The 27,263-nt window shown below is 36.0% G+C and overlaps 1 protein-coding gene across 1 annotated transcript in view; it reads right to left on the bottom strand.

Moving 5' to 3' along the window:
• The window catches only part of LOC142349560 (serine/threonine-protein kinase mTOR-like), a 32,333-nt gene extending 18,347 nt beyond the window's left edge, over positions 1-13,986 (bottom strand). The window contains exons 1-2 of the mRNA XM_075401200.1: positions 7,589-13,986; positions 6,893-7,114 (exon numbers count right to left, since the gene is read on the bottom strand). Coding sequence (XP_075257315.1) covers positions 6,893-7,114; positions 7,589-13,918 — 6,552 coding nt within the window. The 5' untranslated portion in view covers positions 13,919-13,986. The remainder of the gene's footprint in view (positions 1-6,892; positions 7,115-7,588) is intronic.
• Between the last annotated feature and the right edge of the window lie 13,277 nt (positions 13,987-27,263).

The raw sequence follows: 27,263 nt of genomic DNA, 5'->3' as shown, positions 1-27,263 counted from the left end.
GTGTAAAAAACTACGGAAATAATCCAAAACAAAGATTAGCTAAGAAACTACAGATACTTAAAATTATAGGTCTTTATATTTGCACAGGTAATACTTAACAAGTGCAATCAACTCATTCCAAAACAAGGGACGTCCCAAAACAATCAAAAACTTCGACCAGTTCACATAAAAAACACAAAAACTTTCAAAAGATAAAAAATAGCAAAAATTGAGACAAAAACCGTTAATTTTTCCATGCCTCAACTTTTAGAGGCTGCCACTATGAATCACAGAACTTCAAATTTAACTATTGGACTCCAAAAACTGCATCGTAAGTTGATTCAAAAACATAGTGCACGACTGTTTTAATTTAATTCGTAACGCAAAATAAACACACAAAAAACATGTCTTTCTGTATCCCCCTTCAGATAAATAAGTTTTCGAAAATTACCGAATCGATTGAGATCAAAATGAAATTGGAACGTGGTTGCAAGAATATTGCATAATCAAGAACAATTATCTCGTTTATCGTTATTTGAAGATCCGTAAATAAGAGCACAACATTGAGCAACCCAATATAAAATTATAGTTGTGAATCAAATTTACTTGGAAAAGTCAGTACAAAATTTGACAGCTCACAATGTTTGCTCAAAATGCGCACTTAATTTGACAAGGAGTGCTGGTGTTGACTCAGATTTTCTGGTGTTCATAATTGAAACATTATTCAAAACGTATGATCAACAATTCTTGTAGCCAACACTGACAAAAAGCCACAACAGACATCTACGTGTAAAAAACCACGGAAACACTCCATAACGAAGATTAGCTAAGAAGCTACAGATACTGAAAACTGTCAATACCTACCAACTGCAATCAACTCATTCGAAAAACTAGGGATTTCCGAAAAAAATCAAATACCCCCTCCAGTTCATATAAAAAACTTTTGAAAGCTAGAAAAACAGCAAAAACAGAGAAAAACCTTTATATTTGTCCCATGCCTCACAACTTTCAGAGGCTGCCACTATCAATCACAGAGCTTCAAATTCAACAATTGGACTCCAAAAACTGTATCGTAAGTTGGTTCAAAAAATATAGTGCACTAATGTTTTAAGATAATTCGTAACGCAAAAAAATTACACATCAAAAATGTCTTTCTGAATCATAATGCCCTTCAGATAATTAAATCTTCAAAAATTACCGAATCCAATGAAGCCTCAAATAGAGATCAAAACGAAATTGGAACGTTGTTGAAAGATTATTGCATAATCAAGAACAAATATCACGTTTAAAGTTATTTGAAGACCCGCAAATAGAGGAAAAACATTGAGCAACCAAATATAAGATTATAGTTGTGAATCGAACATACATGAAAAAGTCAGTACAAGATTTTACAGCTCAATTTTTGCTCAAAATGCGCTCTTAATTTGACACGGAGGGTATGTTTTGACTCAAATTTTTGGGTGTTCTTTGGCATGTCTTTTTCTTAAACCTAAAGCCCTTCAGATAATAAAGTTTTCAAAAATTACGGAATCCATTGAAGCCTCAAACAGCGATCAAAATGAACGTTGTTGCAAGATTAATGTATAATCAAGAACCATTAACTCGTTTCTCGTTATCTGAAGATCCGCAAATAAGAGCAGAACATTGAGCAACCCAATAAAAAATTATAGTTGTGAATCGAATTCACTTGAAAAAGTCAGTACAAGATTTTACAGCTCACAATTTTTGCTCAAAATAAGCACTTAATTTGACAAGGAGTGTATGTGTTGACTCATCTTTTCGGGTGTTCATAATTGAAACATTATTTAAAACGTATATTAACAATTCTCGTAGCCAACACTGACAAAAAAGCAACAACAGAAATCTACGTGTAAAAAACCACGGAAAAATTCCATAACGAAGAGTAGCTAAGAAGCTAAAGATACTGAAAACTGGCAATACTTACCAAGTGCAATCAACTTATTCCAAAAACTAGGGACTTCCGAAAAAAATCAAATACCCCCCTCCAGTTCATATAAACTTTTGAAAGCTAGAAAAACAGCAAAAACTGAGAAAAACCTTTGAATTTGTCCCATGCCTCACAACTTTCAGAGGCTGCCACTATGAATCACAGAACTTCAAATTCAACATTTGGACTCCAAAAACTGTATCCTCAATTGAAATCAAAAAATATAGTACACGGATGTTTCAAGATAATTCTTAACGCAAAAAAATTACACGTCAAAAATGTCTTTCTGAATCATAATGCCCTTCAGATAATTAAATCTTCAAAAATTACCGAATCCATTGAATTCTCAAATAGAGATCAAAATGAAATTGGAACGTTGTTGCAAGATTATTTCATAATCAAGAACAATTATCTCGTTAAACGTTATTTGAAGATCCGCAAATAAAGGCAGAACATTGAGCAACTAAATATAAAATTATATTTCTGAATCGAATTTACTTGAAAAAGTCAGTGCAAGATTTTACAGCGCCCAAAACTAGCTCAAAATTTGCACTCAATTTGACAACAATTTCGGGTGTTTATAATTGAAACATTATTCAAAACGTATCATCAACACCTCTTGAGGGCAACACTGACAAAAAAGCAACAACAGACATCGACGTGTAAAAAAAAACAAAGAAAACAATCCAAAACAAAGATTAGCTAAGAAGCTATAGATACCAAAAATTAAAGATCTTTATATTTAACGCAGGTAATACTTACCAAGTGCAATCAACTCATTCCAAAACTAGAGACGTCTCAAAAAAGATCAAATAATCCCCACAAGTTCATGTAAAAAACATCAAAGACTTACGAAAGCTGGAAAATAGCAAAAACTGAGACAAAAAGCGTTAAATCTTTTCCATGCCTCACAACTTTTAGAGGCTGCCACTATGAATTACAGGACTTCAAATTTAACTTTTGGAGTCCAAAAATTGTATCGTAAGTTGGTTCAAAAAATATAGTGCACTAATGTTTTAAGATAATTCGTAACGCAAAACAAAATAAACAGCAAACATGTCTTTTTCTTAATCATAATGCCCTTCAGATAATTGAATCTTCAAAAATAACCGAATCCATTAAAACCTCAAATAGATATCAAAATAAAATAGGAACGTTGTTGCAAGATTATTGCATAATCAAGAACAATTATCTCGTTGAACGTTATTTGAAGATCCGCAAATAGAGGCAAAACATTGAGCAACTAAATATAAAATTATAGTTCTGAATCGAATTTACTTGAAAAAGTCAGTGCAAGATTTTACAGCGCCCAATTTTCGCTCGAAATGCGCACTCAATTTGACAAGAAGTGTATGTTTTGACTCAGAATTTCGGGTGTTTATAATTGAAACATTATTCAAAACATATCATCAACACCTCTTGAGGGCATCACTGACAAAAAAGCAACAACAGACATCTACGTGTAAAAAACCACGGAAACAATCCAAAACAATGATTAGCTAAGAACCTAGAGATACTGAAAATTAGGCAATACTTACCAAGTGCAACCAATTCATTCCCAAAACTGGGGATTAATAAACCAAATACTCCCCTCCAGTTCGTATAAAATATCAAAAACTTTCGAAAGCTAGAAAAACAGCAAAAACTGAGACAAAAACCGTTAACTTTTTTCAAGGCCTCACAACTTTCAGAGGCTGCCTCTATGAATCACAGAACTTAACATTTAACATTTGGACTCCAAAAACTGTATCGTAGGTTGATTCAAAAAATATAGAGTATGAATGTTTTAAGATAATTCGTAACGCCTCAAACAGATTCAATGAAGCAACGCTGAGGACATCAACACTCCCAGCTGAATTCGGCTGAGAGCATTTAAGTTTATCAACTATCAACCAACACGTGATGACAACTCACAAAAAAAAACACCACGGCTCATGTCAGACTGTGCTCAGAACAGAATGTTTCAACAAAAGTGTCAAGTTTTGAAAAAATTTCCATTTATCTGAGAGGCAAACCCTTGTTTGTATGAATATCAGTTTCGCAAATTCAAGCTATTTTTTAGAGCAATTCCGATTACACCTTTCTCTAGTCCAAAAACATAAAAGCAATCAAGACCCTCATTTGGATATAAGTTGGACTCATATTAAATATTATGAATTGAAAATCTTCTCAACCTAAGTCCTTCTCCAGAAAATAGAAGTTCAGTACGATCAATCAGTCGCAAACAAAAATAAGTTTAAACTAATACAGGCACTAATTTTCGAAACAGAAGTGAAGCGTACAGTTGACACGCTAGAAGCAGCAAACAAATAATGAAGGAGTTTTTCTTCATCTGAACCTCATCAAAAAGATACCCCACTCATGGAATATCTGTCAACTAGAAAGACAACATCAGTTTTAAGGTTTTCTGGAAAAAATTAAAGAAATATGAAATATCACCAAAAAATAGACATTTTGATAATCTCAAATTTTCTGTCTTTGGTAAAACATTGTTTCAAGATATTTTCAATCCAATTGCCCTACAATTGGACAAAATATTTTTTAGCAAAATTTATATCAGAAAAACAACTTCTAGTTTAACAATTTACGTATCGAGATACTAAAAATTCTCGCAATTTGATTACCTCGCGTGAATTCTGTGTCTTGATAATTCAAACAATTTTGCGTTAAACGAAGAAAGTAATCTTTAACAACGAAGCGAAAAAATGACAGGACAGTTGCATTGTTGGCAAAGATAATTGAATTTTTTTCTTCAATTAATGCCCTTTTTCTTTTCCTCTTGTTAAAAGATCTCCAAATGATCAATTAAGCTAATCAAGGTTCCATAAAAATCTTACCTACCTGAAAGGCATGATTTTGGCCAGTAGATTGCAGAAGTTAAGAATCTACATTAATAAACCCCTTTATTTGCTTTTTTTATTTGAAGTGAAACTATAAAAAAGGCTCCTATAGAAATTATATTGAAGCGGAGTGCTAATTGAATTGAAACCTTTGCAGCAGCTGAAAGACCAAAGTCAATTTAAGGATGAAGTAAGGAGGTTGAAAAGTGTGCCCTTCCTGTGTTGTGATTTGGCTTACCACTGAACAAACAATTCTGTATTTTTGCGTCACATTAAGACAAAAATTGATGGAGCGTTATAAAGTGATAGGCTTACAACGTTTAGCATCAATTTGCGCAAAATCAAAATGTATTTTTTATTTTTCCGAGTTTTTTGTTATGAGAAACTGAAATATTGTAGTGTTCAAGCTTTTTCAATTTTTTTTCACTGAATTAGGTGATCAGCTTGGTCTCAATGGATTGCTAAAGCTTCGAAGTGAACAATCAGGATTAATCAACAGAATGTAGAATATAAAAACAACTTTCCTTCCTTCTCATCACCTTGTATTCTGTTATTTTATTCTGAAATAACGATCTTTTTGGTCAATTCTGTTATATTTTAATCCAATAAATCTTCAAATCATAATGGGGAGGTGTGTTTTGAGTTTTAGCGTAGATTCCCTGAGAACTGATAAAAGTTAATATAATAACAGAAAATAAAAGCTTTCTTTCTTCCACTTTCTTAACTCAAAAACCTTATTATAATGTTCCCATACAATTGCCATTCAAACAAGTACTCTCTGAGCTATAGGCCCCAATTTTCACTCAGGCCTGAACGAATATTTTGTTCAGGCCTGAGAAACCAAGAAAGAAGTAAACAAAATTTCTTTCCATAGAAAAATTGTTTCCTGTAGTTTACTTGTAGATAAGGAGTATCACAGTTGTTCTATTTAATTCGGCTTCTGGAAAATGAAATCAGAGAAACTAATAAAGGAAATAATTAATTATTTAAATTGATATATTCCAAAGAAAAAGGAAATTAAAAGTTAAGTCTTTTTTTTATTACCATTTATAGTCTGTTTATCTTTTGGATTCCCATTCCTAGAACGTTTTTCTGCTTTGGTTAAATCAAAAACTAATTGCAATATTAATAAGTGGAAGCCTAAATTGATTCCACAATAGAAGAGAAAGAGCTCGCGCAAGGAATAAGAAATTTTTTTCAGTTTATTGCTTTCTGTATAATTAAATTTAGTTTTCGAACAAATTTGTATAATCGAATTAAATTATATATTATTAAGTATTTTCATAGCAATTTTGCAAGTTGTTATATTAATACAATTTAATATCCTCCTCAACACCCAGTTTTCCCAAAATTTTTGAATACTTTCGTCTTCGTGTGTCCATTGAATTTTTTTAAACAACTCCCCTTTTCCAACCTGCTACAAAATTAGTTAATTTTGAATAAAAAAAATTAAAACTAGCCTCAAAGGGCTACAAAATTGCGTTTCTCTTTTCTCTCTATGATGCGTACACAAAAAGTGAAAATTGACTGAAGAAAAAAAGCCGGCCTCGCATAAATATATTCCCCAATTTTGAAAAGATGTAGAAACAATTATATTACACCTTGATTGCTTAGCATGGCCTTTAAACCACAGTTGTCTCAAAGACAACGTAAATTGAGTCAATATAAAAGGCAATTCCAAAAAACACTGTTGATGTTTTAGAAAATTACCGGCTGCCGTGGCTTAAGTTTCTTTGACGCTTATAAAATTGTTGTAATATTTTCAGAGCCATATTACACAAAATTCCAAGCTTATTTTTAAACTGCAAAATATGTGATTTTACTTGTTTCATGACATACTTTTAAATAATGGGGTTCATTCCAAGGCTTGTGACTGTTCGGTCAAAAGATGCCAATTTTAAATAATTCATAATTATCAAAATTAGTAATTTTCGATAGACACCGCCACAAAATGTTCAAAACTTTGAACAATTCAGTTGCTGCAAAAACCTCAAGTTATGTAGATCATATCTACCTTTTAAGAGCTTTAAAACGGTACCAATCTTCGATGGTCTGGAGAAAAAGCCATCCTCGCATAATTTTGGAAGCTTCTAAAAAGGTTGAAGCAATAAGATGTTCTACTTGCTTGATAGTATAGATCCCAAGCCTGGCTTAACTCTCTAGCGTTGCCTTGCTGTTGATATCGACTGCAACACTCCTTTGCTTCAGTGAGGTCCCTCCCGAAGTGCTGCATGAAACTCTGCTCTTTCATAGTCTCCGCTCCCTTCTCTATCAACTCGTGAAGCGGTTCCAAGATGGCAAACATTCCACGCGGGTTTCGATCCGCAAAGTACATGCGACTCGCTTCCTGTAATGAAGTGACCCAGAAAAATAATTAGAAAGAATTCGTCGGCTGTAACAGTCGATACATTTACGAACACATTTACGACATAACTTTTCAGATATATATTGTATGTAGTCTGTCTTGCACTATACAGTCGATATATATGCAAATAATTTGTGACTGTCCCATAAAGTTGAAATATGCGAACGTTCGAAAAGCACCAAAAAAGCAACTGAACGTCAATGTGGTCATTCGACAGCCAAGGCATTAGGCTATAGGTATATTCCCTTGTGGTCTGTTTCATGTAGTGCATTTAAACGTTGACCTTTTGAACACACATCAAGCAGTTTTTGAACCGTTGGCTTATGTCAACTTAATGGAACAGGCTATAATATAGAATGAATTGGTAGTTTGGTTTCAAAAAATTAAAGAAGCAGCTCTATTTGCATTATCTATAAAAATCAACCAGTCTGGTACAAATCATCCTACAGTACATACCTCCAGGCCTTCATGCCATAACTCGTGCCACAGAATGGACACTCTGATCAGTTCGTGACTCAAAATCTGAGCCTGTTTCACTATCTCCGGGTATCTGTCTTTCATAGCATCCAACACCGTCTGCACTGCAGAAGCCCTCGAAGAACTGGTTGATTTAGCTCCTACCATCAGGGAGTACACGGCAGCGTGTGGGTGTGCTTTCCCAATGTCCACCAATAGAGGAATGATAATTTTTCCGATACCCGATCGGGCACTTGCCACTCTGGCGATCAACTGAGGGATCACTTGTAACCAGACATCAACGTGGACTTGTTTTAAGGTGTCCAGAACAATATCGGGAGTGTCCAGCATATTGGGATTCTCGAAAAGCAGAGTCAGGAGTCGAAGAGTGTCCTGCAGAGTATCTTTTTTCTTGTCCCAGCAACAGCGGATCGATTTGACAAAAGCATTCACTGCCACTAGGAAATGGCATCGCACAGGATCATTCGGAATCATCTGGGGAGGAACTCCACTCATAGAACCAAAAGATCGGCCACTTGACGAGGTTCTGGTGTACAAGGAGCTCACAGGTCCTAATTGAGGAGCCGATAGCGATGGCAATAACAAGGTGTTGGAACCTCCAGGCATTGTAGAGGCACTATTAATAGAGCCGTTTGCTCTCATCAATTTGAAGGCTTCCGCACTGCTCTCAGCTAACATTCGCCACGCTTTGTACCAGTTCTTACAGTTCTCAGTTGCGTATTGGCAATTAGCGATGATTTCAGTTATGGACTTTATGTTTATGCCAAAAGACTTCTGCCAGGATGCGTAAAGCAGACAGAATCGGGCAACTTGCCTGCCCCGTCCATTATCGTACCTGCGTGACTGCAAGAGAATATCAGGAACAAACATTCCCGCATACAGTCCCATAACTTTTGAAGTTATCATTCCCAAAGACTGGATCAACCGCCTCTTGACCAAATCGTTCCGCCTGTGAACCTCCCACAGTTGTTTTAAGAACATGTAAACAACTGAAATTTTGGTCGCACACGAATCAGCCAACCTCTCTGTCATATCGCCAATCTCTCGGTCCAGGGCCTCGGGATCTGTCATTTCCTGCAACTTCTGGTTGCTTGGAAACTCAATATCTGGAATCAATGACTGCAGAACCTTGAAGCTGATTTTCATTTTGTTCTGTCGCATGCAAAGTCCAGCAAATTTCAACAGCGTGACTTCGTTATCTTCGGGGCGAATTGCCAAGGAATGAACAAGTAGAGAACTCTGCCAATCGTGTACATTTGGCTGTCCACCTAGAAGACGATCACGCCACATTTGTTTAATCGATTCCTGCCTTGGTCTCAAAAAATTGTACGAAATAACTTCCTCCATTTCACTGAAATGCTTCAACTCTACAAGAGTCCCGTAAGCTCTGCTGTAGCTTTCTTTGACCAATGTTGTCAAATCATTATCAACCAAATCACGGCATTCTTGGATCAGTCTCATAGCATTAAAATTTTCCTTTCTATGCAATGAATAGGCAGCTTTGTAGTATGTTTGTTTCAGAGAAGTCGACGGCAACGCACTAATGTATGTATTCATTTCATCCCAATTTTGAAGTGCCCAGCACGCTTTAACCCCCAAATCACCAATCATTTCCGGATAGTCGTTAGTCAGGTAGTCAGTGCGACCCCAGACATCCTTGACCAGTTGATGCAACTCCTCCCACTCCGCCATTCCTTCCAAGCATCTCATTTTGCCAATCACGTGCTTCGGCTCCACAGCACTTCCAACTCTGTTATTGTACTTTTTCAACGCATTTTCCCACTGTCCCAAACTCTCATACCAAGATTCGTCAACAACGTCAGCCGGTGCAAGTTTCAAAACTCCCGTCGCCGCATCGTAGTTCTGCAGCTTTGTATTCACATGCAACAAGCTCTCGAGGATTTCAGGGATCTCTTTAGATCCTGGTTCGTGGCTCATCAGGGCGCTTTCCCTATAGTACAGGGCTTTCGCATAAGCGCCGTTTTTCTCCGCAACTTTTCCCAGAAGCAAATGGTCTAATGGTAGCGGTCCTTTCTCAGAGTGCTCCATAAACTCCGCTAAGTTCAATATAGCCAAAGTTAGTTCAGGCGCGTTTTCAAATTCTAGAGCATTTTTCAGCTCTTTTATCAGCTCGTCTTGATGTAACTGGTCTAATTCGACCCAGCAAGATAGAAAAGCAACATTGAACAGATCCTTTCTCAGCTGTGCGTGATCTAGAGAAGAACAGCCTCTCAAAATACGTGAGGGTGATTTGTTCAAAAGCATAAATGACAGATTCTTAAACCAGCTCAACCAATCATCTTTCGATACCTTTCCTTCAGTAGACCAAGACCTCTTCAGCATAGGTAGTTCAGACTCGATCGAATATTTCTGGACAGAGCTCACCTCATTCGCAGGCACTGGCGACGCACTTCGACTTTTCCTCTCAAACACTCGCGCTCCAATATCTGATCTGTATTTGCCAGCCTGTGAGTAAAACATGTGGTCAATGTTATCCAAGACGAAGAGATAATTTAAATGGCTGATTTTGTATTTCTCTACCACCTGTTCAACAATTGGTCTAAAAATCAGGAATCGGTGCTTCAGAATAAAGCAAATCGCAGCCAGAACATCGAAGACTCGGTTGGTGACAGTTCGTTCAGTTCCAGCCGAGGTCGCAATTGTTGGCGCTTGACCACTGGGTGTCGCAGGCGACGAAGTCGAAGTTTGACCCGCATATGATTGTTTATGAGAACTTTGGTCATATTCTACAACTCGAAGCAACGAATGAATCATCAAGCTGGAGTAGTCAGTCATATCCATTTTTTCACAGAAGTAAATCAAAGTCGTGCAAATCTCGATTTTCAGATCAGTTTGATTGGTGGACTCAAGACATCCCATAACTGCAGGCAATATGATGTGTATGTAACCTTCGAGCATCACCCCGTATGTTCTAAAGCTTTCAATTAGACTTTTCACAACTGGGTTTGGGGTCTTTACATCTCGTTTGATCACTTCAATCACCTTTGGCAGAACCATATAGTAATGCTGTTTGAAGTCAGAACCGACAAATTTGGCAAGATATCCCAAAAGCTCGATCAAGTTTTTCTCCAAAGCAAGTGACCAAACTTGACTTAGACATTCGACAATGTCCTTCAAGTATGGTCTGATATGATCTTTGACAGTGTTGACAATTTTAGTCAAACTAATCAGAACTAGCTCTGACATTTTGTTCTTCTCAGTGTTCGCCGGCATGTTTTGGAGCACATTCAAGTAGGCAGGAATTACACGCCAAATAAAAGACACGCTTTTGATTCCCATCGATACAATCATCAACCGAAATCCATCAATAACCCGCGGCCAATACTGGCACTGATTTGGGTCGTTTAAGATTTTCAATAAGGCGTCCGTCGCAACTGCTGGGTACACTTCGTCCATAACTGCCGTCTCAATCATAGAAGTCAACTCTGACAAATTTGGATCAGAATTTTCCGTTTCCTTTTCGGCTAACCTCAGACTCTGATACATTGCTGGCTGTAAGATTGTTTTGTAGACATACGGATCCAAAGGTCCCAAGGATCCCAACACTTTGATCGTCTGATTTCTGACTGCAACTGAAACCTCGCTTTTTATCATGTCCAGTAAAAGTTCAAGCAATTCTGGATAGTCGATGCAAGGTTGGACAACATTTCCAGCACTGAACACCAAGTTACCAAGAGTCCACAGACCAGCAATTTTACGTTTATTATTCTGGGTATCCTTAATGAAATCCAAGATGGTCGGCATCAGTTTATGGAAGTAAGCACCAATGTCACGCCCACTAACTTCAGCCAAGATTCCGATTGTCCTCATAAAGGATACAGCAACTGAAAGGTCGGTGGAATTGACCACAGGTGCCTCGTTGGCAGCAATCAACTTGGGAATGAGACAGTTCATGACCGATTCCATATACGCACTGAGCAATCTCGGAGTGTTGTACAACAAGTTTCCAAGCAGAACTGAACAACGTTCTCTAGCTTTTGGAACTTCCGTATACTGTAATTCTTTCAAAAGCTGAAGCAAAAACTTCCTCAAAGCTGGCATAACATACGCAGCATTAGCCTCACTTAACCGACCCAAAATGCAAACAATGTATTCCCGAACTCTGAAATTCTCATCATAGAGCGCTATGAATAATGAATTCAGATTGTCTACTTGTGCCAAGAACGGATCAAATCTGGAATCCAGAGAAGAGACTATAGCCAAGCGGACATCATAGGACGGATCAGTCACTCCGATATTGATGATTTTAGGCAAAGTCGTCCGCAATATTTTGTCTGATTCATACAAGGCCGTTTTTGCGCGATTCGTGTCAAGTAGAAAACTGGCATCGTCCGAAATCAAAAGGTTGCAACAAGCTTTAGAAGCTGCCAAACGAACACTTTTCTCATAATTCATTAACTTATCAGCACAGAAACTGACAATTGAAGCAAGCGCAACCCCAGTGAAGTCAAAAGCTGCTAAAATGTTCAAAGCCATAATGACTGAGCTGGAAACTTCTTCAGCGCCTTCTGCACTCAAATTTGAAGCACTTGTAACCACACTCATACTTGAAATCTTTCTTGAAGATTTTAAATTCGCAGTCTGGCCCGTCGCACTAATTTCTTCAGTAAATTTAATTTCAAACCGGACAATTCTACTGTAAAGCTCAGTGAACAGTCTGTTTTTGATATCAAGTTTGAACTGGAAGTTCTCCAGTGGTGCGTTCGAGCAAATGTCATGAAGACACAAAGCAACGTAGCGATTTAGACCGTGCTTCATTACGTGATCCACTAATGTGGTCATTTCAGATTCTTTCAGGGAATAATGCAAGGCTTGCACGAAACAAGCAATCAAGGCGTAAGCAGAAGCTGGCGGATTATATGAGCCCATCGAAACGCTTGTGGCCTTGGCGCCACGTTTCAATGACAATGGCTCGGGTGCAAAAATCTGCCCAATAAGTTTTAAAATTCTTTCTTTGTGAATAACGACACGTTTGCCCATGATTTGTATCAAAAGCGCCAGGGATCGGATCTCAACGTCAGCATTATCATCCGGGAGGTTCCCAATACGTCTATCGGCACTTTGTGATCGGACGCTGTAGCTTTCAATGAGGTATGTGAGTGATTCGTGAAAAATTTTCTTCAGCCCAGGATGACCCGGAACTGGTCCCTCAATTTTATGACACTCAAATGCATTCGGATCAACGGCAGCTAATCGCGGAATCAAATTGATCAAAGAATTCCTGAGGTTGGCGTCTTTGTTTGAAGGCTGGTAAAGCATTATTGACAGGACCAGGTTGCAAATTTCATCGTAATGGCTCGTAACTTCCTTTCTTGATACTTTGCTATGAACATTTTTAGGCAGTTCTTTACGCGTTTGGTTCGAGTCCAACAAAGCCTCGAATTTCTCAACTGGGAGAATATTAATAGAAAGTTTCCTGAGAGGCGCAAAACTTCCTGAATGGTAATCTTGCAGTTTCTTTTCCATACCCCCGATCTCGTCTTTATTAGCAACCGATACCAATTCATGAAGCATTAAGATAGCACCGTGTGAATCAACTTCGTTGGTCAAATTTTCCGCCAAAGTTTTGAAGTTTTTATAAACCTGATGAGCCCAATTTCTGTTCTCCTGTCGACCAGCACGTTTTGGATCCTTGACTTCTCGCATCGCGTACAGTCGAATAACGACGTTAAGCAGAGCAGCGCCTCGTGTCCGAGTTTCGCTATTACCTTTGAAAGCCGGAACAATTCTGGAAAAGAAGTTATCGCCCTCCGCTTTGCCGATAAAAAGTGAGGGCATTGAAATCGCAATCTCTTTCAACATCAAAACCGACTGCAACATCTGTGTGTCATCTTCAAAATGGTTGAGAAACTCGAAAAATATCCGAATTTGATATTCGGCACTTTGAGTGAACTTGTTGCCAGAAGCTTGATGCAACTTTCCCAAAGTGGACGCCGCATGTTCCTGAAGCTTGATATCTGTACTTGGCCTGATGGATGTTATAGTTCCCAAATGTCGTGTATAATGCTTCAACCTCACTTGATTTTTAATCAGCAAATCCAGAGCGATCAATGCGCTCCTTTGTTTGTTCGGATTGTACGGCTTTGTGGTCATGAATGTCGTTATTTTGGTCTCAACCGAGTCCAGCCATGGACTGTCTTCAGAAGTTGACGGTCGAAGTGAGTGCTTGGATTTCTCAATCCAGTCCTGAAGACGCTCCAAACCATCGTTCGAGGTTACTTCAGTCGAGCTCAACAGGTCAAAAATTGCGTCCACCTGAGCATCAATTTCCGACTTCTCGTTCGCCATGTTCAATCTGATCAATTTAACCGATATTTTTGTTTAAATCATCTTTCTAAAAAGACAATAACCAATAATCAACTTTCAGGGCAGAAGTAATATTCTGAATAAATATGAGGCTTATATATATTTCCATTTAACAACTTTAAAACATTGTTGTTTTTATATTAAAAAAATGACATATAATAGCATAAACAATCCTAAGTTCTCATAGAATTTTGCGCTGCCTAGGCACACATAACGCCAAGAACACATACTTTAAGAGGTCTTCCAGCAATGCAGTTTGAATCTCATTTATCTTCATTTCTTATCTTCATTTCATTAATTGTTAACACGGTAAATAAAAACAAACTGCATCGTACGCGCCGGACAATATCTACCCGTAGCTAAGTACAACCATTTTTTAAGGATAACAAGACGTCTCGCGCGAGACGTTTGCCAAAAATTTTTTATTCTGAGTCAAGATTTTTTTATTGCCATTTTTTTCTATAGCAACCTTGAGTACGGCTTATATTTGAAAAACGAATAACCCAGAAACCAAATGTTGATATATATTTTACCAGAGGAAAAACCAATTGCGAATTGTCAATTATTTTGCAATGAAAAACCGTTTTCCCCAGAAGCTGTAAGTTCAATAAGAGCACCAATAGTTAACGAAAAATGCAATTAAAAACTTAATTTGAGATTTGTGTGAAAATCTCTTTTAGGCACGATACTCATTCCAGGTTAGTATTAATTCGTGTGTCCCATAATTTTGAACTTGGTACAATTTAAAGCAAACGAGAAATGTGCTTAAAAGTCGTATAGAAGATCGGAACTGTGTTGAAAAACATATTTTCACATCTCGTTGTCTCATTTTTTTCTGATGCTGCTACAAAGCTTTCAAGTGTCATCAATTCAATGGACCCTTAGTTAAAAGGAGTAAATATGTCGGGAAAAATTTTGCAGTGAGAAAGAAAGTTTTTCCACTTCACCAACAATTTTTTACCTACACAAAATTTGAATTAAAAACATTGGAAATTCCTATAGAATATAACTTCAATTGGATAAGAGACCTAACAAGACAATGGAGACAACTTGAGTCGAAGTCTAAAGTCGATGAACAACATAAAAACATTTTGCTTCGTTCTTTCCTCAAGCAGTTTTTCCTCTAATGGTTTTCAATGATTCTTAGAAACTATTTACGGTATTTTTAATTTCAAATTAAAAGAACTACGCAGGTTTATAAGGAACCAGCTCATTTGATAGACTTTTATAAAATCGAATTTTTTAACAAATATTTTCGGATTTAGGTTACTTGTTTCTTAAATAAAGCGAACAAATTACCAGTGTCTGCTTTGCAAATTCTGTTAACTGAGATAAACAGTCAACTGTAACGCAACTCAAATTAGGAATTCATTTGAAGCCCCAGGAAAAATATTAATCAACAGAAAACAGAAAAAAAACTTCTTCCTTTCTTTCTCTAAAAAAGAGATTTACTGTTGTTCTGCTCTGGAGTATCACATATTTCCGCTACTCTAAAATTCAGTTATTTCAATTCTCAAATGAAAAAAAAAACAGTTTTGATTTAGAATTTGATCAATCTTTTTGTTATCGAAAAATTATCTTCCTCTTATATCAAAACCTTTGGTGATGTACAACAGGTAACTCCTTTGAAGCAGATAGTCCACATGGCAAAGGATCTAATTTGCTACAAAATGGTTTCCTTCGGGAAGCCAGAGAGATGAGCAAAAAGATGATCAACTTCATTCTCTAGAAAAATTCTTTCCCATTACTTTCATGTACATCAGGAGTATCCCAGATGTTCACTTTGATTCAGTTTCAGCCAAATAAAACCGCAAAAAAGTAGGGTACTGTATTGTAAAAACAAATTAATGTCAAAGAAAAAATGAAGAAACTGAAAATTTTTACTCCATTTTTCCATTTAAATTTTTAGCGTCCACTGTTTAAATTTTTTCCATTTCCACACTATATAACAATTCTTCTGTTATGGACATATAGAGCTTTTTCAAATAATGAATTTTACTTTTACTCTAAATAATGAATAAGAGAAGGAACCCGTTAAAACTCATCGAAAAAAGTTTTCTTCTGTTGAAGACTTTCCTACCGTTGTGAAGTACTTCACTCCGTTTGGTTTACTTTTTAAATGTAACAAATTCACTATCAAGTTGGAAAATAGCCGCCGTTGACACACTTGGCGCACATTAGCATTGAAACAGAAAATGATAACAGAACAGAGAGAAACAGTCAGATTACTTCCCAATTGTCAAATGTCAAAAAGTGTTCAAGCGGAAGCAAGCAATTGGTCAAATGACTATAGATTTGGTCAAATGACTAAGCAATTGGTCAAATGAGGAAGCAAGCAATTGGTCAAATGACTATAGATCACCTAATGCACTATGAACTTTTTTTAATCCGGTTTCCAGTGATTTCGCTCATATTACCGTGACATTATTCACAACATTACAAATCAATGAGTGAATAATTTTAAAACTAATTCAGAGAAAACAGTGAATAAGGTAAGTCAGATATCACACGATACGCTATGTCGAGACTTGTAAACAGAAAAACTTGATCTAAATGTAAAAGGAATTTTAAAAAATAACCGATTTCGGTAATGACAGAGTTCTCACTGTCAAGCAAACTCATATTTCAATTAACTGGTGCTTGCTGAAGCCACAAATAAAACTTGAGTCAAAACAGACAAAAATGAAAAGAAATTAGCCAGAAAAAAATTCAACTGATCCAAACAATTAGAAGAATTCAATTAATTCTTTAGATAAATAATAAGTACACAACAACAATTTTTTCTTCTTTGCAAATGAAACTATCCAACTGCTCGCATAACAATAGGCTTGCTATGTGAGGCTCAAAAATCTTTCTATTGTTGAAAACAAAAAATTGGAAGAAATTGCTAAAAAAAATAACAGTTACAAGATTTTCCAATTTTCCGTCTCCGTTCTCAATAAATACACGTTTTTAAACCATAAACACTCTCATCATTCGGTGACTTAAAAACGTTGAGTTAAGGCGTCTCATTAATTCACACTAAATGTGATAAGTGTGAAATAAAGTTGAAATAAAGTTTAAAAAAAATGCTAAATTAGCTTAAAAAGTAGCAAAATAGATGAAAAACTTGAAACAAATTTTGTAGTTTTTTTTATAAAAATGAACAGTAGCCTCTAAGGGCTACAAAATGTTGTTTTTCTTTTTTCGCTAGGATGCATAAACAAAAAGTTGAAAATTGACTAAAGAAAAAAAGCCAGACTCGCATATATATTTCCCCATTTCAAAGAAATGTTGGAAAAAAACAGACTACAAACCAAGTAAAATGTGACTCAAGGGATATAAAATGTGACCCAGAGAAAACGCGGCATATCGCTTTACACCATAGCGGTGTCCAGTCAATGATGAAACAGAAAGGAATAGCTCACTTCAAAAAGACGCGCTTACAGTTAACTTTTATTTAGAAGATAGCTTTGATTGAAATAGTAAATTCTGATACTATATGCCATGAAAAAGTTTCAATAATCGGCAGCAAAATCCAAGTAGATTTAAATGTATTAAACAAGCAAACGCATCAATAGGCGATAGCGCAGCGCTGTAGATCTATTTTAGAAGGTTCGCGTAAAAGGTTGTATCATAACCACCCAGTTATTCTAGAGAAAGAATCAAAAACAAATTATTCTTCAAATATAAATATGAAGCTCATAAATAGTCAATATACTCATGGATACAAAAATGTCGATACCAAGCGGTACACTTTATTGGAAGGAGCACAATTTTATCAACTCTTAAAGCCTGCAACCAAAAGAATTTCAATTTCAGAATCAAACAGTGGACAACAATGCACTCTCGAAAAAGGCTAATCTCAGGTCCAATGTCATCAAGATCAGCTTTTAAATCAGATAAAATTGAATCCTTCCTTGTCATGTAGTTATACATTGTTACAGCGATTTGTACTTGCAATTGAAATTAATCTAATGAGGTCAGTCGCTCTTCTTTCAAATCTGCATCAATGCGAAGAGAAAACTATTCATTAATATTTTGCGGTTTACAAATTTTATAACTTTCATTTGTCCCCCCGATTTTTTTTCCATTTTAGGGCCATTCAATCTCTTAACCTGTATCTTGAAAGTTCAAACTTATGCATTGAAAACATATTCCGCTTGAAATTTTTTCGTTTTTTTTTTTCAAGTTCTCCGATATGCTAAATTTTGAACAGATAAAACAAGGAGGCTCGGTGATGTACGATGGTACATAAAGTTCCGATACCGCTGATCCACAACCTCTTCTCAATTGTGCAGGGATTGAAGCAGATATAGACAGCCTTTAAGGACGTAGTTTATATTTCGTTACTTAAATTTTGACGATTCTTGTAAAAAGAATAAACAAACGTCTATCCAAAAAAAGGTTCATATCAGTGACATCAGAACTCTATAGTTCTATCAAATCAACGCTACTCAAAATTGCTCGAAGAACAACAGACACAAAATCAACTCTGTTGCAAATTCTCAAACGTACAAAAAACAACTTTATCGACAACATCAAAATCAATTCCGTTTTCAAATTGAATCTCAAATTGTAAGATCTTTTAGGTAACAAGTGGCTTCTATTTACCTTCGATGTAATTTTAAAATCTCAATTCAGACATAAAAGTGAGTGCAGTAGTAAAAAAAATGACCTCTGCCATCACTTAAAAACCTAAATCGAGCATGCAAAAGCAAATTCAAAGAGAAGTAACCCACGAGGTAAGATTGTCCTTGCAAATTATCAAATGAATATTCAAGCAAATTGGTTATCCATGTGATTAAAACACGCATGGACAAAAAGATAATCGTGAATAAAACTACTTTTCTTTGAACAATGTTAGTTCCAAGTTGAAAAAACCAAAATCAACCTTACAGTATCCTCGGAAAACTGAAACCACTAAACACCAGTTCAAAGATTTGAATATGAAGCAGCTAGGATATATTTAAAGACATTAATTTACGAGTCGAGATAACAATATTGACAGGCAAAGTTCCTGAAATCTGTTATTATTTTTGCAACAAAACCTAAAATCAATCGTTGTCAGATGAATACAATCAAAATTTTCAACTATGCCTCTTCAAAAAAAAATTGGACATGTCAGTAATCAAACTAATTGATAAATCCGCTTGTAAACAACCAAACTTAAAACATAAAAACATGAGTGAAAAACCAAATTTAGGCTAAGCTCAAATTCTCCAGAGTAATACAAAAATATTAGGGGCCATTTTACATCTATGATAATCTATGATGATAAGGTATCAATTAATTAGGAAAATTTGAATCAAATATGCCGCATTATTGAGTCATGAAGTTGTTAATAAATGAGATTGAAGGCCGAGCAACCAACAAACCACCGCTTTTAGTATACTTGACAGGAAAGTCGAGGAAAAAAACCGAAAGAGAAGTCAAATCCCGCAAATGGCTCTAAAGATAAAACATAATAGACTAACGTCGGGTGAACTGCTCTCAAATGGCCGACGAGCGGTTAGCTTCGTAAGTAGCTAGGCACGGTTTAGTGAGGCTAGCTTTAGCTTAAGTGAAGTAGCGTAAGTGAGCGCAGCGGGGGAGGGGGTCACCGGGGGGCTGATGGGGTGGCAAGAGTGGAGGGGGGGGGGGGGGGGCAACAGTGGGGGGTCAATCTCTAAGAACCGTCCTTCGCACCATAAGTATAAGTCTCTAAAGCAAACTCTGTGAATCGCATACTTGAAAACAAGTGAGCTGAAAGGCTCTACGAGCACTTAATGCCCGCTGGGCGCTACTTGTTTATCCCGTTTTGAGGACGAAAAGTCAAATGCGTCAGACGAAAAATTGGTCAAACGAAAAATCGCATTAAAAGACCTACAGGACTAATATAATTGTTACAAAATTCATTTGAGAGCAATTAAAAATCTTGATTCAATTCTAAATCTGCTCTTTTCTAAAAAAAACCACGATGTGCTAGGAGACAAAAAATCAGTTAAGCATAGAGTGGTTTCCTCTTCCCACAGAGGGGTCCGGAACAACAAACTTCTCATGCACAAAATTTTTTGAAAGTTGAAATTGATTACAAAATATGTAACATTTGTCATACAATTACCGTTAAATGCATATCTTTGAACTTCCATTGCAAAAGTTGTAAGGGAAAATATAGAAATCTTCGTTAAAAAGGTGATCAATGTCACATCTATTGAGGAGGCCTTTAAATGTGCGTTTGGAAACACCAATTACGACCTCTCATCCACAAATATTAAGTCAAACTTTCGAAACAAAACAGCCAATTCGACAAGTTGGACCAAAAATTCAATAACATCCCTGAAAATAAACTAGCACAAGAAACAGCATATTTATTACATCAGCTGACACCAAAGAAAAAAAGATTTTTAAAACTTTTAGTAATTTTTAAATTATGGACGAAAAATTTTAACGTTTCCTGCTCGAACGCCGACAAAATATATTAAGTATTAGGAAAATGAAACAAGAACATGCCAACGAAAAAAGAAAAAAAAACTGATCAATCGAAAACAAATAGCTTTCACTCCAGCAACTCCGAAAAACGGTTAAACGCAATTGTAACGCAAACTTGGTATTGTAATGCAATTTGGTATGTGCACTGCACAAAAATTGGTACCATGATACAGGAAGTTTACTTTATATGGCTCTCTTATGTTCTATCTTTAAGCTCAAATATATTTTTTTAAATTCAGTGAAAAAGAACCCAAATTGACGAAGTCACAAGGAAATTTATCCATCTGAAATTGCCACCAAACAAGCTTACCAACAAAGAGAACAGCAAAAAAGAAAAAAACCATTTGCAATAAAAAAAAACAATTACGAAAAACGTAATCCACAATTCTAATTCAAAAATTTGCGGAGAAATATAGCGGAAGTAACTGGAAAATTCATGGGAAGTATCTGTGAACATAGATAACAAGTAGGCCCGATAAATTGCGTCTACACAATATTCTGACCCCACCCATCAGCATGTGAGACTTTTTCTACCAAATGAGTAAGAGACAGAAAACTTTCGAAAATCCATTTTTGAAAAATAATTGGTGTAAGAGTTTAAATATCTGTTTAAACTCAAACCACTGCAGTAGAGGTCCGATTAGAGCTGGATGACGAGACAAAACAAACAACAAAATAACAACAAACAAGTCACGGCCAAAAATCAAAGTCTACTTTATATCAAAAACCTTTAATAACAAATCCAAAAAGCATCAGATAAAATTAAACTTAAAAATTAACTTCAATGAAAAAGAAAGGGTGCTTGTTGTGATTAAATTAGGTATGATGCCGACAAAAAGGGCAAAAGTCTACATTTCAAAAGTGGATATTCAATTAATTTTTTTTTTGAAAACAATTTCAAAGTTTCAAAGTTTACAAAATTTCAACTTAAAAGCATTTGATCTGAAAAAATCAAACCCTTTACGAAGCCAATAGGACCTGTCATTAGTGAGACAAAGTTACAAGATTACAAAATAACATTGAATACAGGTAAATTAAAAATTCCAAACAACTTTAAAACATAGTTTTCAAACTAAAAAAGCTATAAGCTGAAATGTACATTCAGTTGCGCTTCATTTTAACATCTTCTTTTAAAGGAACTATATAAAAAGGACATCAGAAAACACAAAAATTGTTCAGCATCAGAAACAAAGCAGCATCAAAAACAAAGAACGAAACAAGTTTATATTTTTCAAAACAATTGATTTCAAAGTCTATTAAAAACTATTAGCTATCATAAATTAACTAATAACCCATTAAAAGCAACTGAAACCTGTCATTATCTAGAGTATGTCCTGCTACTACAAAAAGAACAATAAATGCAAAAGTCAAAAATTCGAGTTCATTTTGCGAGAAAACAATGTCCAAGCTTTTAAAACCATAGGCTATTCACTGAAAAAAATAAATATTCTCAATTTCTTCTTATTAAGCTTATGTGTCAAAGCAGCAAAAAATTAACTTAAAAATGGACAAACACTCAAAAATCGCATTTTTTAATGAAAACCATTAAAGTATCCATTAAAAAATCGCAACCATTAAAGTATCCATTAAACAATCGCATTGCATTTTTTTTAATGAAAACCATTTAAGTATCCAAAAAAACTCTAGAGCTTTTCTCTGAAGACATCAAACATAAAAGACGCGTCAACTTTTAAATAGGCTACAACTAATTTTAATTTGGAAGGTTTGAATGTTACTCAAGAATTGCTACTTTCTTCGTGTCATTCATTTGCATCATTTATGAGAACACTCTATTATTTTTGCACGAAAACTTCTGCTGAACACGAAGTAGTGAACTAATAATTTCGCAACTAATTAATTTTGAATAATAATTGTCTCTTTTGGGCTGCAGAATGAAAACTATCACACCGAGGCGACCGACAATCTCTTAAACTCCGACGAGAGTTGAGTTTTGGAAAATTGGAAGAGGGCGATAACAGCTTATTTCAAATTTATGAAAAAAAAAATCAATTTCCTATGATTAGAACAGTGCATAACTAACGACAGTGCGTAGCTGATCGTACTATTTTGTCTGTCGCTGTTTTTTTGCCACATTTCATATAAATTTAATTAATCAACTATCGTTGCAATAACGAGTTGAAGTTGACGTTTAACGGAGAAAACTATCTAAAGAAATTAGGATAAGACAACATGTCTTCCTTTTGTTTTCTTTTTAGTAGTAATAGAGTGAGTGATAGTCCCCGGGGGGGGGGGTGAGGACCTCCATGTATTAAGATAGGGTATAGCGTATTTTTTGGGATTTGGGACCTCCCTAATGTATTAAGATAGGGAATGAATTATTAAGATTAGGTATAGCGGTGTTAATGCATTAAGATAGGTTGCATGTATTAAGATAGGTTGCATGTATTAAGATTAGGAATAGAATCTCCATGTATTAAGATTGGGTATAGCCGCCATGTATTAAGATTAGTTATAGCCGCCGACATGTATTAAGATTAGTTATAGCCGCCGACATGTATTAAGATTAGTTATAGCCGCCGACATGTATTAAGATTAGTAATAGCTGCCGACATGTATTAAGATTAGTAATAGCCGCCGACATGTATTAAGATTAGTAATAGCCGCCGACATGTATTGAGATTAGTTATAGCCGCGGACATGTATTGATTAGGTGCCGCCATGTATTAAGATAGGGTATAGGTTTTGTGTATGTATTTGTGCATGTACATATGCTAGTAGTATAGTCGGTGCAAATGTGGGGGGTAGGTTCGCAGACGCTCCTGATTGGCTGAAATTTTGAGGGGAAAATATCAATGTTTGTGTAGTTATTAAGTGATTACGTGAGAACAATAGAATTGGCGTGGGTAATTAATTGCTGTAATTATGTGAGGGGCAATTATGTGACATGTTGAATTTTTGTTTACAAATTTCAGGTCATATTAAAATGTGAAATTAATTGGCGTGGGTTTTCAATTACCCTAGTTATCTGAGGGGTAATTATGTGACATGTTGAATTTTTGTTTACAAATTTTAGGTCAATTGCAAAGATTGTTCCCCTAATTGTTTGAATCAATTGTGTAACAAATGTCTTTTGCGCGCTCATTAATTGGAAAAAATTCAATGATAGAAAAAAATGAATTAAAATTGTATAAAATTACAGACACAGTATAAATGTAATAGAGAATACTAAAGAATTGTGCTATAGTAAAAGCATTTAAGTTATATGTTGAGTGGTGCTGTATGAATACCGTCAGACTGAACAATGCGCTTAGGGTAGAAATAGGACAGTCCCTTCTTTGTCTGCTCATACGTAGCAACACAATGGTTTATTGTTCTGAACCCTCTATTTGTTGAAGTAAGATTGATAATTTCATCCATCACACGTCGATATTTCTCCATCGGTCCATCTCCGTTCTCTTCTAGTGTTCTTTTATTGAGACCTTTACTGCTGAACTTGTATTTGTCAGACTGTGCATCGTAGCAACAATAAGTTTTGCTACAAAGACAAATCATTTCCGTACATCTGAATTCTTCCTTGAAAAGTCCTGGTTCCCGTTTATCATGCTTCTTATGCTTAGAACAACATGTTCTAGGGAAGAAATTTTGAATAGCATCTGCTCTGAAGGAATCATCACAGTCCTTTTCTCGCAAAGTCTCCCATTCTTCCTTTTTAGCAGGTCGAATACAATCATACAAGTTCTCGTGCGCTAGCGCTAAATAAAGAGAATCTGTATCCATCTCTAACTCTTCGAATTTATCCACATCGCAAAATCTGTCGAAGAAGTTATAGTAGAGCTCCAACATACGTAATTTTGCGTACTGAAGTATGAAGAAACCAACTATTATAGGTTCTCGATGCTCAATTTTCGATTTCGCAAGCTCAACTTCGTAAATTTCTTTTGATACATTGTTCAGACGCTTAAACATTTTCCCATTGATTGCTTTGTGCGTCTTCTCATCATTCAAGTACTTGGTCTCTGTGTGTCTACTTCTGTCCATAATTTGATACCCATAAGAGCTGTTACCCAACAATTTCATTGTCTCAGCCACAACGCTAGAGTCAGGATTTTCATCACCCGCTCTTCTAGCATCTACCACTGACTGAACAAATTTGTTGAAGCATTTTTTGGGGGTGTATTGTACAAATCTATAAATCTTTGTACATTTCAGACCAAGACTGAGATAAAAGTTGAGTAAAGGTGTAATGATTGTCCCATTTTCCAACTTGAAGCTCGAAATCAACATTCGTTGAGGTTGTTTGAGTAGGTTGTTTTCAATTGCATACTCTCTCATATATTCTCCAATATCAGCTCGACTGACATTAAAGTTCTTAAAAATAGGAGGAAAATTAGAGAACTTGTACTTTAATCCGTCTGGAACTTCGAGATCGCACTGTACATATCCAAACATTTTCCCATCTCTTATTTTCGCTAAAAGAGACTCTTGCTTCATAGGTAGTTTGAAGGGAAAGTTCTTCCTCACGTGATTTCTAACATCTTCCTCTTCTTTAACACGTTCCCACCATTTACACTCCCAGACTTCAACAATATTGTATCCTTTGTTTCTCAAATAGTCTCTTCTCAATTCATCATGTTCTCTTTTTCTGATTCCTCTCTGCATTTCCTCCTCCGAGAGGCTTGCTCGATCTTCTTGGCATGGGCAAAAATGGAAATAACAACCCATTGCTTCAAATACTGTGTCACAATGAGCACAAAAACCGTCCACGCTAAAACAGTCAATCTTTTTCTGTTTCCCGGTCGTATAATAGCTTTCAATTATGCATTCCGGGCGTTGTGATTGGAGATAAGACATGACCATGTTCTCAAATGTTCGAAATTTATTGGTTCGAGCTTTGAACTTTTGAGAATTTGTGTCGAGTTCCCACCGTGTGTAAATTCCTGTTGGCATTTCTCGACACATTGAAAAAGGGTAGAGTTGACTAGCATCAATACCCACGATAGATTTACAAATATTTTCTGAATTCCTGATAAAGGTTTGATCAACTACTGCCTTTCTTGTGAACACAATAGAAGGTCCAGCAGTCATGTCCTCGCGTATTTTATCATGTAAATCCTTGTCACTTTCAACAAATGGGAAGAATTTATGGTTTGTTGACTGGTGAAGACAAATGTTTGCTAAATTGGGAAGTGTACATCCGAGTTTTAACATGTCGATTCCTTTGTTGTGATAAAATTTCATCATTTTTTGCATTGCTTCTAGTGTTGGAACAACATCCTTGTTGTTGTACCACTTGACAAAATCTCTAAATGTAGACATTTGCTCTTCCTTCCAAATCACTTTCAAGTAATTGTAGTTATCGACTCCAGATGGAGGAACTTCTTTCAGTCTCAATTTTTTCAGAGCTTCTTGTTGAGATAGTCCACTGTTCAGCAACTTAGTAAAGTCAGTGAATTCTTTCTCCAAAGGGTTGTGATCCTTCAGCTTACTGAAGAAACATTCATAGGGGGGTAGAAAAGGTGCGTCAATTTTATTTGGAGAATCGAACCATTCATATGGGAAGAAACCTTTAGTCTCGCTGGTCTTGTAAGCTTTGAGGAATGAATCGAGAGATGTAGCTCCTCCAAGGAAATTTAGAATGTCAAGGAACTGCACGTCACCGAACTTGAAGGAAACAAAATGATTTGCCTTTTTGATAACTGTAGGTTGAATATCCCGTTCATGAATGAGATAAGGTAGAAGGTAGGATTTGATGAGATTCAAATCGTACTTTCCACTGTTGAATCCAAATACAGGTAATGTGTTGATATAACGCTCAAAGTGTTGTTGCAAGTCCAAAAGTTGATTTTTCTGCATTTGTAGGAACTGAGTAGACATATCAGCTTCCTCCTCCTCCTCAATACACTCATCTTCAAAATCAAATGCAGGATTTGTTCGACCTTTCCTTTCGTTCAATTTTTCAAAGATGGCTTTGACTCGACTATTGATTATCTCTTGAATTGATGCGAATTTTGCTTGCATTTCGGTTTTACTCTTGTTAGCTAACTCCTCAAGAGCTTCGACAAAAGAAACAATCAGGTTCTTAGGGTCTTTGTCGCAAAGAAACACAGGTTCTTCAATCAAGTTGGAGGAAATGGAGACAGATATTGGTTCATGTTTTCCAATCCAAGTAGTTGTATTTGTATCTTTTAGCTCTTCAGTGGGAACGCAGATAGATTCAAAGTCAAAAATAGCCAAGTTTTTGAACAGTTTTTGATCATCATTGTAAGAAATTCCGAATGCATCGAGTTTATCAAACAAGGTTTCTCGCAGAGCATACACACTCTTTGGATAAATATGCTGTACTCTGTCTTTGCAGGATTTTACATGACGGTTGAAATTACTTACGTACTTTATAAATGTATCGCAACTGGGGCAACGGAATCGTTTAAAGAATGTGTTAATATCATCCACGTAGCATATATGGTTGTTGTATCGCAGTAAATTAATGTTCTTTTCGTACATTTGAACACTTCTTCTTGCAAGTTCTCCAACGAATTCTCCTTCTTCTATATCAATATCATATATAAAGATGTTATGCTTTATCGCATTTTCAACAAACACGAGATGATCGATTGATACTCCCCTAAAGTTGATTGCATCATGTCCGGATTCATGAAGAAAGGCACTAAACAAGTTTGCTGCATTCGTTTCCAACTCAGATGATCCGTACAAGTGAACAGCTATAGCTCTGAACAGGCAAAGATAATCTTTGTAGGTCTCGCCGTAACCATTCGATACAAGACAATTCACATCTGGTCGTCTAAGTAACTGTTCAGGAAGAACAGCATCGATACATCCCATTGGAATATTTTTTAGGAGAGCGCAAAATATTGTTACGTTAGTAGTCAAAGCAAATCGCCACTTTGTATTTTCCCTC

The sequence above is a fragment of the Convolutriloba macropyga genome, chromosome 11 (assembly GCF_964194025.1).
Source record: "Convolutriloba macropyga chromosome 11, txConMacr16.3, whole genome shotgun sequence".
Classification (NCBI taxonomy): domain Eukaryota; kingdom Metazoa; phylum Xenacoelomorpha; order Acoela; family Convolutidae; genus Convolutriloba; species Convolutriloba macropyga.
This window is presented reverse-complemented; position numbering and strand designations above follow the sequence as displayed.